Here is a 12,290-nt window from a genome sequence, read left to right as displayed (position 1 = left end):
TACACATAGATTATTTAAAAAATGAAATTGCATTTATTCAAGGATTAATCTCGGTGAGTATTTACAAGCCCTCTCTGACACCATGCCCTTGTCTATGACATATTCTTAAATAGTCAAGCTATTATTATTTATCAGCCCCTCCTGATTCCCTCCTCTCCTCCTTGGAAAGTCGGACTTCTCTGCTGAGTAAGGTAGGGCTGATTACTGGGCGGGAGGTCGGGAGCAGGGCACGTGGACCAGAAATACTTCCTAGAAACAGCAAGTAGCCTGCTCAACCCTGCCTGAACTTTCCAGTAAACACAGCGCACTGACAGACGGCATCCCTGCTGGGTGGATCCTGCAACTCCGGGAGGCAATGGCACTTCTTGTTTTTAATTAGCAAGGTGAAAGGTGAATTAAAACTAGCAGTTTGGCAAGTCAGAGCAAGAGGCTGACTTCTGAGGCTTCACCGAGCCAGAGGAGAAGAGCTCCCGGAGAAGGCAGTGCGTGTGCTCGGGTTTTTCTTTCTTTCTTTCTTTCTTCTTCTTCTTCTTCTTTTTTTTTTTTTTCTGAATGAACCGCTCGCCTAAGTGGCTGAAAAATACAGCTTCTCCTGAATCTACCGGCTTCGCTGCTGAAGAGCGCTCTAGGCAGGGCATGGCTGGGAAGACGCACTCTTTGGAATGTCCTCTTGTTCCCGGCTTATAAACAACTGTCCTGAGGAAAGAGAGGCTCTACATACCCAAATACAGCCTGACAAATGGCACTTTGGAACTGTGCTTTCTGATGACAACGCATTCGATTTCTGACAAAGCCTCCAGCACGCTGTCCCTGGGGGGCAGTCCTAAGTGAGCTCAGACCCTCCTGAAAGTGGGGAGCGCAGAGGGCTCGCCGAGCGCGCAGCATGGCATCCGCGGGGCGCCTGGCCACCTGGCTCCTGTGGGGTTACTTCCTGGAGCTCTGGACGGGAGGTCGCACAGCTGACACCCCCCACCCCCGGCTACGCCTGTCGCATAAAGGTAGGTTACCTTTTCGGATCCTTTTGTTTAGAAAACAAATGAAACAAAAAAGTCCTGTCATTTAATATGGGTGTATGGTCTTGGAACACCTTAAAATGCACCTGAAAATTCTTATTGGAAAGCTGACCTAAGATTCTAAGTCCCTCTAATTAATATGCAATACTTATCTCATCTGAAAATAGTGTAAAATCACATGTAACCCAGAGATATTATTTTAACCTTGTAAACACTAGATGTTATTGATGAGAAGTTTACTCTCTATTGAAGGGAACAGAGGAAGGCAGGAAGCAGGTTGTGAATAGCCATAAAGGACTGAACCCACCAAGTTAGCAGCAGGTATTTAAATAATCCCATTTCATACGTTATGTATGGGAAGCAAGGCTGTCAGGGAAGAGCTCTAGAAATAGGGGTGAAATTTACTTTGTATTTTTTGTTTGTTTCTATAATGAGGAGGAGAGGAGGAGAAAATTCCTAAGATGAAAAATGATGCCCTACCCATGACAACAGAGTCATCACATGATTAACCACTAATCGAAATTGGATTTCTAGTTGAATTAATTATCAGTATTTTTTTATATGTGGCAAAACAGAATAAAGAGTTAATTGACAATTCTTGTAAATTGACTTATGTGGATTATTAGCAGTCATTAATATTGATTCTTTTTAATGTAAATGCATACTACTTTCTTGAAGACCTATCAGAGAACATTGAAGTATGTCATTCTGCAATATGTCAATCTTATAAAGCAACATCAGACTCATAAATAAGTGATCAAAAGATAAGTTTTGCATCAGGACTAGTAAAAGCCAGTCGGGAATAGGTTTGATGATTCCTCTGGTAAACAAATGGAAAAACAACAAACAGAACCCATGCTCTAAGAAAGTGACTTTGGGCATTGAAAAGAAATTTGGAATGCATTATTAGCAAAGAAGCATTTATTATCACCAGCCACTGAGACAGGTAGCCAATGGAATACTGGTGATTACATAAGAGCCATTTTTTCAATTGTGTAAGCTTTTAAATTGTCCCCCACTGTAGAAAGAACTATAGCTTGTATCTTCTGAATATAGTATATTTATCAGAAGAAAGAAAAAGGGAGCCCTCAGTTTTATATATTATATGACATATTTGGCTTTTTGTGTTTTTATTGGCCGTCATCAGTAAATGTTGAATACAGAAATTTCTTATTTTTGGAATAGTGATAATGATTGATGTTTCCTTAGTTTACATAGATTTCCTATAACATTGCTGAGTAGATTATACAAATTGGAGAAATACATTGACACTAAATTTATGAAGGATTTCAAATACAGTATGCAGAATTAGCATAAATCTTTGACTTGGGAAGATGTATCATGGTAGTGTCAAAATCCCTGTTTCTAAGAGGTGACGGCCAAATACATCAAGATGTAAAAATTGGATGCAAAGAATATGGACAAATAAGGATGCCAAAAAAGTTATAAATTGTTTTTCTTTTGCAGATAAGTGTATAAACAGCCAGTTTTGGCAAGCTACAATGCTGTTAATGCCTGGCATCAACCTTTTAAACTTAACTATTGGGGGACTCATTTTCTCCTAGTTTGATATCAGTATGTTTTCTAAATTATCCCTTCTTTCATAACGGAGTTTATAATTTGGTCAGAGAAGATTAAAACTCTCTGATACAAGTCTATGCATAATACTGTTATCAAGCTCAGCTGCACTGTCTCCCCTAATCAAAGAAATACATGGAACTGATTTTATGAGTTGTGTCGTGTGGCGTTGGCGTAGAACTGCTAATATCTGTGTGGACACTAGACTGAAAGCTCCCCCAAGATTTCCCTCTGGCTTTTCTCAACCTTTTCATTTAATGGAACTAGATGACATGAGCAATGTTATGGTTTTATACAAAGGCAGTGTGGGGAGAATTGTCTGAAAATAGAATGTTTTACTTGTCAATTTATTAGCAACATCAGTGAGGAGATCACACCAAAGATGTTACCTAGAGCAGCAAACACTTACTGCGCCACAAGTGCCTCAGTGAAAAGAAAGTGCGTATACTGTCAGAGCAGGAATAGTTAATCCCAATACAACATGCACAATGCTTGGTTACCTCTTTACACTCAGTGGAATTTGGTGGACATCTTAGATTCAAAACTGTGAATAATACATGGCAGATTAATCATTTTCTATCTCAAATGATGTCAGGAATGGTCGATTTCCCATAGTAACTGAATTAAGATAATCAATATAAGAAGTACTGGGTAATATGTCTTAGAGCAGCTCTGCCCTGCTGTCTGGCTATAGGCAGGGAAATCCAGTAGGCTCCCTGGAGGTGGCCTCGTAGGTTAACACAGGGATTCTTTTCATAGAAGTGGTCTACACTGTATGGGAGAAAGGCAAGCATTTTTCTTACATCTTCCACTTTAAAGATGGCATTTGAGAACACAAGCCTAGTGCCTCTTCCAGAAGAGGAGAAGAAAATTTCACTGTCAAATACAAAGATTGAGCTAAATTATATAAAAATACACTCAGAAAAAAATGTCTGGAGAATTGCCCTTTTTCTCTCCCCTCCATTCTCCACTATTTCTAGAGATGACTTGCTCTTGTAAAGCTTGAGAAGAGACTGTTAAGATTAAAGGCAGCAAGGGAGGGAGACCAAGTGGAAAGGCAGAATAAGATGCGGAACATTTTCTAGCTGAGTCCCTGCTGCCTTCCACCCCAATGGGATTAGATTGAATTCTACCCTCTTCAATGTGCCTGCATATTAAGAAAATATGCTAGTTTAGGGCTAGCGTAGTAGATCAAATGAGATGGTTACTCTAGTTGAGTCAATATGAAAAGTTTTCAATGTATTTTCCAGTTAGTTACAGAATAAATTGGGTTAACAAAAATGTGGTAGAGATCAAAATGGCAAGCTGCTGTCTGGTTCTTTAGTACCTTTTAGTTAAGATTTGAGTTGATACTGACTGTGTCAGGCAAGTATTTAAAAGTTCGTGTATAGTTACACATTATAGCTAACTTGATCCCAACTAAATAGGGTAATACTGCTGTGATTAGTACAAAATCGTAATATCCTGCTCCAAGAGTTTCCTTGGAAAATGACTCTGATCCTCATGACAGAAACCAAGGAGAGAGAGAAGGAAGGAAGAAGAATCCTGATCATTCTGTCCCTTCCCTCTGTTGATATTTGTTCTCTCCTTATCTTTCACCATCCTACATTAATCAGGTTGCAGGGAAGGCAAAAATAACTTTCTTGATAATGGAGCTCCAAGAAGAAAAACAAGGGAGCGAAGACCCATATCAAAGAAGAAATACCAGTGCACATGGGAAACCCCAGAAATCAAGGGAGCTTGTCACATGGGGCAGGTGTGTGACGTCCCCGTAAGGAAAGATGCAATTGCAGAAGCCAAAGGGAGGGGCTGTTTAAGCAGAAAATGTTCTCTTGCGATATTTGGTGTAGAGACAGTTAAAGAAAGTCATGGATATGGTGGAAGATCGTTTATAAAATACGCTGACATTACAAATGTAGATTTAAACATTGAATAGATATCTATACTTATCAAATGTGTGATAGAAAGTGTTAATTAGCATATCTGTATTTGAGTATTATACATGTAACCAATTAAATGTAGATTTGTCATAGTTCAGAGAACTCATGATTGAAGTCAGAGGGCTCGGCTCCAGTTCTATTCCTCTTATAATAATGGTCTGTACATTAGTTTCCTCAGTTTGCAAATAGGGATAATAATGGGCCTGTATTTTCCACTGGGTTTTTATGAGGGCCAAGTAGAGTAAAAGTATCTATGACTGTACTTTATAAACTAAATATTATTCATATTATTAATGTTGTCTAAAGAATAATATAAGTTGAGAATATTGGATGAAAACCTGTCATAAAGAGAAAACCACTTGGGAATGGCACAAGTTTAGATTTCAATAATACTAACATAGAAAACAGAAGTTGTTCTTAAATACCATAAAAATACATGTTTTATCCCAATAGATTGCATTCATTCGAAATCTCGTCTTCCATATCTTTGACCTCTACTATAATAACTTATAAGATAGTTACATCATCCTTGCTTTTTTTTTTTTTTTTTTTTGCAATTTTTGGCCAAGGCTGGGTTTGAACCCACCACCTTCAGCATATGGGGCTGGTGCCCTACCCTTTTGAGCTACAGGTGCCACCCATCCTTGCATTTTTTTCCCCAAGATTTATCACCAATATATTTTATTTTGCTACTGAAGTGTAATACATCCATTTATTATACATAGTCATTCAATAACACACATTTTTTCTGTATGAAAAAAATTGACATAGAATTCTAGAATAGCATAATATTAAATAAATGTTTTGAATGATCACACTGTGGGCTGTGGTATTTATTTTTTATCAGGTCAAACAAGGAACAAGGCAGTGCCTGAGCCAGTTTTTCCTGACCCACCTCATAACTTTGGCTCCTCAGCCAGTAACTAGGTATTATCAATAGTGACATTAGTCACACATCTCTGTGCGTTGATAAATAAAAACTGGTCATAAGACATGATTCACAAACATAGTAGTTAAATAGGACCCACGAGTAAACACAAACCTACAAGCCCAGAACTCTATCAGGAAGAGTAAGTGAAGATTACGTGCTGAATTTATTTAGTAATATTTTATATTTTAAAAAATCATTGAGTAAGATAGGAGGAATTACAATATGTTTTATTGAGTTTGGTTCACAAAAAATATGCTTTCTATAAAGGAGGTTGGTATAAGAATTTCAGATAATTCTTTATATTTTTCTATATGCTAGAGACAGAAATTGTCCACACCTCACATCAGTGCGTCTGAAAGTTCTTTAATGGTTCTATGAATTATTTAGTTATCTGGATGTTTCATATTACAGTGTGAAAACAGTTATATTTTAGTATAGAAATAAGGTGGAGCGAGGTCAGGCTTAGCAAAAGCAGTGCATGGGCAAAACTGTTTTTAAAATGTTTTATGAGGATGGTATCCTATACATAATATGTAATCAATAACTGTTCTTGATTAATAAGTATGTTTACTAGTTATGATGTTATGATGGAATATTCTTTCGAACATTTATGTTGCCATCCTGTTATTTTGCTAACCATGTCATGTGTGTCCTTTAGCCTGAAAGTGTTTCATAGAGAAGGCCTCTTTTTCCTTCTAGGATGAGATCACTCGGTGGCCTCACTTTCACATAACGAAGCACCAAACCATCAAATTTGTTGTTACTGGTGAAAATTATTGTTAACAGCCTGCTGAGTCAGTTTTGTTTCACCAGAGATATCTATAAGAGTCATTGTTGGTACTTCTTGGTGGGAGAGCCTCAAAGATTCACCCCTTTCTCTTTGCATGTAAAACTCTTTTAGTGGTTTAGGGAAGGAATTTGGTCTGCAGGAATCCAGAAATATCATTTTGCATGCATGCATGCCCCTTCATACATAATCACCACAGTGTTCAAGTGGTCTTGTAAATTCAGTCTCAGAGAGTTAAAAACTAAACAAGACAGACATGATAGCACTTACCTCACTTGCCAGAAGATGCAGAGTGAAGATTTAGATGATTTTCTTGGTCTCAACAGGCAGAACCATAATATTGTTGGTAGTTTTTAGTAAAACAACTGACACTTGGTAATACTTTATAAATTATGTAAAGGATGATGGTTACTTAAATAATTGTTCTTTTCACAATAAAAATTTAAATAACATTTGAAACATAAGAGAGACTACCAATGTCATCAGTTATTCCTTAGCCTGAAGCAAGCATTATTCCTTGTTCTCATAACAAAGATCATAATGATGGATACTGAATATTTTATAGGCTGGATATTCTAGAATAGGAATGAAAAGGATAGTTCAGTACTACTTTAGACCAAGTGTTATAGTCTCTGGATACCTGGAAAATATTTTTGGTCCAAGAAAAGGATGAAACTCTTTCAAGAACAGACACCTCTGTGGAATTGATAACTCAAGAAGTTTTCAGCCTGTCTTAGTTCTAATGTCTAGTTTAGGATTAACTCTATGACTCCCCACAACTGGTTTGGAAAAATAAGAGAGAAACCTATTGACTTGTGTGATTTCTGGGGATTAGAACTACGCTTGACTTCCATGCCTGGCACCTGAACTCCCAGCCATCACTGCTCTCTACTCAAACTTAGTTCACAGCCTTGGCACAGAAAACATAGAAAGTAGTTTGGGCCCAGGTATTACAAAATACTCTCACGTTCTAATGTCAGTGGTCTGAAACCTTAGACTTCAGATGAGGCATATCTAATTTGATCCTAACTTCTGGCTGTATGCCACGTGCCAGTTGCTTATATTTTCTGACTATGATTTTTCTCTTTTTTGGAAGTGTATAAAGCTTTGAAAGGATTGCATGAGACAATGCCGATTAATGTGGCAGAACCATTAACCCTTAGGAAGCTTTCATAAATTACCCAATGAATCAGAAGAGATTCAGAGAATTAGTCTATGTTAGTTCCCTTTCTCATTCTAAAAGCAATCATGAGTTAATTATTAACTTACAACTTACAATGAAGGGAGATCTTTAATCATCCAAGATTTTACTGAAACACAAAGAGTTTCCTTCATGAGAGCCAGCTCTTACTCTAGTAGATGACAAGGGACACTGGTGTCTCTCACGTTTGTAAATTGTTGTAGAATTATTTTGTTGATAATTCAGGAAAGTTGGAAATTTATCTGATGGCACCTTGGAGACAACAGCCCAAATCCACAAAATAAGCAAGTTCTAACAAAGGTCATTGTGGACGCAGCTCGTAGAGCACAATAGAGGTAATATTACTCAGGCCAGACCACATTGCTAAGTTACACTAAACTGTGCTGTAAGCAGATAGCAGCTCAGCATGGGATGTTTGCTTTGAAAGTGAAAGCAGGCCTTCCCTTGGAGGAACAGGTGGGTGGTTTGGCGCTGTACAGGGCTCCTGACATTTACATGTTCAATAAATGCTCATAGAGTGAGTATGTGGATGAGACTTAACGATTTGGTGCTGTTTTTTCCACAGGAGAATGTGATGGGGGAAGAGTAGGAAGGAATATAAAAGAAACTAAGGAATCCTGGAAAACTATTTACTACTTCTTAAGTAAAACATACATTAGGAGAAGGGCTGGGGCTTCCTCTGTCCATTCATCCTGTCTCCTTAGTGCTGCATGGAGTGAAACAGTTGGGGTCTTCAGATGGCTCCGGGCACCTCAGCCACCTGCCTGATCTCTACTCAGCCCCTCTCCCCCATCCTTCTCTTATCTACTTTTCAATGCAGTTGGCATTGCCGGTTTGTCACTGCACCCCTGCTTTGCTCTGTTACCTCCTTTCTGATGACCCTTTGTGTGGTTGGCATCATTTCTCTTTTCAAAACATGACCTTTGAATTAAAAAAAAAAAAGTGTATACTCATTAGACATTTAAAATATGTTGAAATGCATGATTGAGGAAATAATGCAATATTAAATGAATAGCTCACAAGCCACCTGGACAACATTGCCTCTTTCTCTAGCCTGTTTTTCTGGAGAGAAGCTGATGTTCACCAGTGCCGTGGGTGGTGGCATTTAGAGAGAGGAGTAGGATGAGAGCGCTGCAGAGGAGAGACCAGAGTCCAGCAGGCACCTAACCCATAGCTATGCTTAAGTGTTGGTGAAAGCATCATTGATATAAATCTATTTCTATGCAGTTTTCATTGGTTTTCTCTGAGTTTTGAGCTCTACATTAGGGAAAGCAGAGTAAAAAGGGTTTTCTTTACAGGCCAGAGAAAGTGAACAGTATCCCTAAGGATAATTCTCAGTGGTGATTTGGGGTAACCAGATCAACTCTAGAAGCAGAAAAGAAGAATATGAAGGCAAATGGGAATAAAAGAGTGGAGAAAATCGAGTTCAGGTGGGGACACTGACTCTTTCCCTCTTGACTAATTCCTCCTGAGGAAATGATGGAAACCAAGGAGAGCTTTAAATTTTGAGTTTCAAATACACAGTGGAGCTAAAGTTGAATAGGAAATGTGCTCACAGCGTGGCTCCTACCTGTTCATTCCTCCTGATTGCTTTTTCCTAAGGCTGAGTCAAAGAGCTTGTTCTGAATCACGCGATTTCGCAGGTCCTTTCTAATTCTAGAAATATAGGCCTCTTTCTTCTCCTTATCATACCTCAAAAGTGTTTTGGAGAAACTTTGGAAAATTTTCTTAGGAGACAGCATTTCATACTGGCAAAGGTAGGGACCCACAGTTTTTACTCCCAGGTTTGAACCTATAGTCTATCTTACTTGATGCTGTCTTATTCCTGGTGAATCACTGAGCTTCTGAGGCTTAATTTCCTCATAATCACAAAGAGCACGAAGGAGCACTGTCCGTCTCATACGATGGTTGTAGAAAACAGCTTAAATGTGTCATGTAGCTAGATGATATGGGCTCGTAATGTTTTATCATATTTTCTAACATATACGATTGCCTTTATATTTTAAGTTCCTTGAGGGTCAGGAGTATTATTAGTGAGGTCTTCGTGGACAGAATAAGATTATTTATTAAAGCCTATAATTACAGCTGAGTGTTTGGTATTTACCGAACTTTTCCTTTCACTTGGCCTCCATTTTATAGTCAAAATGACAGAATTACAGAGCCTAACTTTATTTTTGAAAGAGACAACGATACTCCCAAATAATTGACATAGAGGAAGGCTGGGTGGGATTTCATGGCAAAGGAGACGATGTTATTATTGTTTTCGTCTGCTCCCGTCCAAGCCGGGGCTGAGAGGAGATGGAAGCTGGGGTTAAACCCATGCGGCACGGAGTGTGATCCCCAGATTGGCAGCATCAGCAGCTGCTGGGAGCTGCTGAGTCCGATCAGCTGAATCAGTCATTCCAGGGCTCAGAAATCTCCGTTTTAACAGTCTCTCTGGGTGATTCTGAATTCACACTCAAGTATGAGAAACTCTGAGCTCAGTGTGTGGGAAGACACTACCAAGAATCGTCATTTTCACGTCACCTGTTTCATCCTTTCCCCTTTCAGGTTCATCACCTGGATTAAGGTGTCATCTATTCAAATGCCCAAACGACAGTCTCGGTCTTGATAAATACACATAAGTTTACAAACATCTAACTATACTACCGTTATTTACCTATTATGTTTCTGTTATATATGCTATGTGTGTAGTTATTGATTACAACTGAGCGTATAGCTTCAATATATTTTAAAAGATTATGGTTGGTGTAAATTGGGGCATGTCGTGTATGATCGACTTATGATGAGAAAACATGTAATATTGGTTCCTTGTAGAAAAGTATTTTGTAAAATTCCAAAAGTCTTTCATCTCTCAATGAAAAGTTTTCGTGGAGTAAGGAAATTAGGTTGTCACTCACCACTTTGCCCTTTTTATTATACATTCTGATCTCTCCTTTCAGGGATTTAGGAGCTTCTAGATCTTTTTAGGAAAGATGGGTTCATTCATTTATTCATTCACTTATCCCACAAGGAGAAGGATTCGTTTGTTCATTCATTCACTTATTCCACGAGGATGTGTCCAGCGTCTTTGGTGCTTTAGGTCCTGAGCATCATGCTGAGATTTTAAGCATAAAAAGCATAGTTTTGTAATATGGTATCCTGGTTGGAATGCTGGGATGTAGAGGGTTATTAGGTACAAACCAAGAAAATATAAGAATGAAGTATGATTTTAATTAATAATAATGTATAGAAATTATTTTTTTAACACTAATAAATGTAAGTTGCTAATCATAGAGGAAACTAGGTAGAGGTTTATGGGAACTCTCAGTACTAACTTAACTTTTCTGTAATTCTGAAACCAATCTAAAGTAAATTTAACATACACAAACAAAGTCTTTATACAAAAGCTTTTCCCAAGGAGCTTAGGATTTAGTCGTAAGAGGAAACAAGACGTAATGAAGCGAAACAAGACGTAATGAAGCATGTGCCACTGAGGGTTGAGACTGGGCTCTACGCAAGTGGAGTTGAGACTGAAATGAGAACCGGACCTCAGTCTTGAAGTTGTATGAGAGGAGCTGGTCAAGTAGCTGTGAAGAAGTGACCTCTGTGTCATTCTGCCCTGCACTATCCTGGTCCTCACACTCATCCCACTGCGCACAATGCTCTGTGTCCTCCCAGAAATTGACTCAGCTCTCCTGTGTTCGCGACCACGGCCTGCCCTCGTATCATAAGTGTTTGTTCATGCTAAATTAAATTGCCCCCATTTCTACTGTGCTTTGAAGAATGTTTATATTCTTCGTATGAGTAATATAAGGTTACTGCACACTCATAAGTAGATCTTGAAATTTTTGAAAGCAATTGTATTTTATTGTTTGAATTCTTAGAATGTAATGACCTTTAGCTACTTAAGATTCATGTTTATGTTGCATAACGTATGAATTTTAGTTGCTCTATCTATTCACTATAGAATTACCAGTCTTACTTCTTTTGCTGGATGCCACTTACAAATGATTATGCTCCTAACAGAGGCGGCAGAAAAGGAAGTAATGGAGTCGGAGGCAACATTTAGAAGCCAGGAAAGAGCCCGAGAATATTTTTCTTCTGCCCCTTTTCCCCAACGTTAGGCACTAGTTTGGCTTCAGGGCTTCTAGTGCAAAAGTGCTGCAGAAAAATTCGCATCTTAAAATTATTCAGAAAATATCTGTATTTTATTGGAAGATCTAGTTTGAGGTTTTGACAGAGGGTTGTGAGATTTCATCGGGGGCATTCTCTCCTTACTGTCACACCTTACTCACCTTCTGCCTCGCTCCACCGTGGGCTCTCCATGTCCAATGTCCGTGTCGTATATCAGATTAATTTCTACAGTGATGAGCTGTGGAGAAACAGAGCTGAGGTGCTAGGATGAGAAAACCGAGACCACGCAGAAAGCAAGACAGTCGCAAGTGTGAGAGAATCAAAACTTACCGAACAGCTTTGGTTTGGAGAAATGCCATAAATGACCAAAGTAAAAGTTCCTTTGGTTTTGTTTTTATCAGCTGTCTCTACGCAGAGGTTACTTTGGAAATAATTGGACCATGTCGCCTTTATCATTTTAAAAGTACTATGATTAATAATAGTATAGGGAGAAGAAAAAGCAATGTTTATAGTTTTTAAATTATACTTAGCTTAGGAAAGGTATTTTACTGTATTTTTCAACTTAAGTGATTTGAGAAAGAACTTATGACAATGTTATTTTACAACATTTACACAAAATAATGATCTACATACCACACAAAATGTTTTGTTACGTATTCACTTAATTTATCAAAATCAATGGACAATATATTTGAAATACTATATTCTTTTTTTTTTTTTTTTT

At 38.2% G+C, this 12,290-nt stretch overlaps 1 protein-coding gene across 1 annotated transcript in view; it reads left to right on the top strand.

Moving 5' to 3' along the window:
- Window positions 1–249: 249 nt before the first annotated feature.
- Window positions 250–12,290, top strand: part of SEMA3E (semaphorin 3E) — a 250,538-nt gene continuing 238,497 nt past the window's right edge. The window contains exon 1 of the mRNA XM_003782630.2: window positions 250–998. Coding sequence (XP_003782678.1) covers window positions 884–998 — 115 coding nt within the window. The 5' untranslated portion in view covers window positions 250–883. The remainder of the gene's footprint in view (window positions 999–12,290) is intronic.

Source organism: Otolemur garnettii, unplaced genomic scaffold (assembly GCF_000181295.1).
Source record: "Otolemur garnettii isolate 467f Iridium unplaced genomic scaffold, OtoGar3 scaffold00005, whole genome shotgun sequence".
Classification (NCBI taxonomy): Eukaryota; Metazoa; Chordata; class Mammalia; order Primates; family Galagidae; genus Otolemur; species Otolemur garnettii.
Note: the sequence above shows the minus strand (reverse complement) of the source record. Positions and strands in the feature narration are given on the sequence as shown.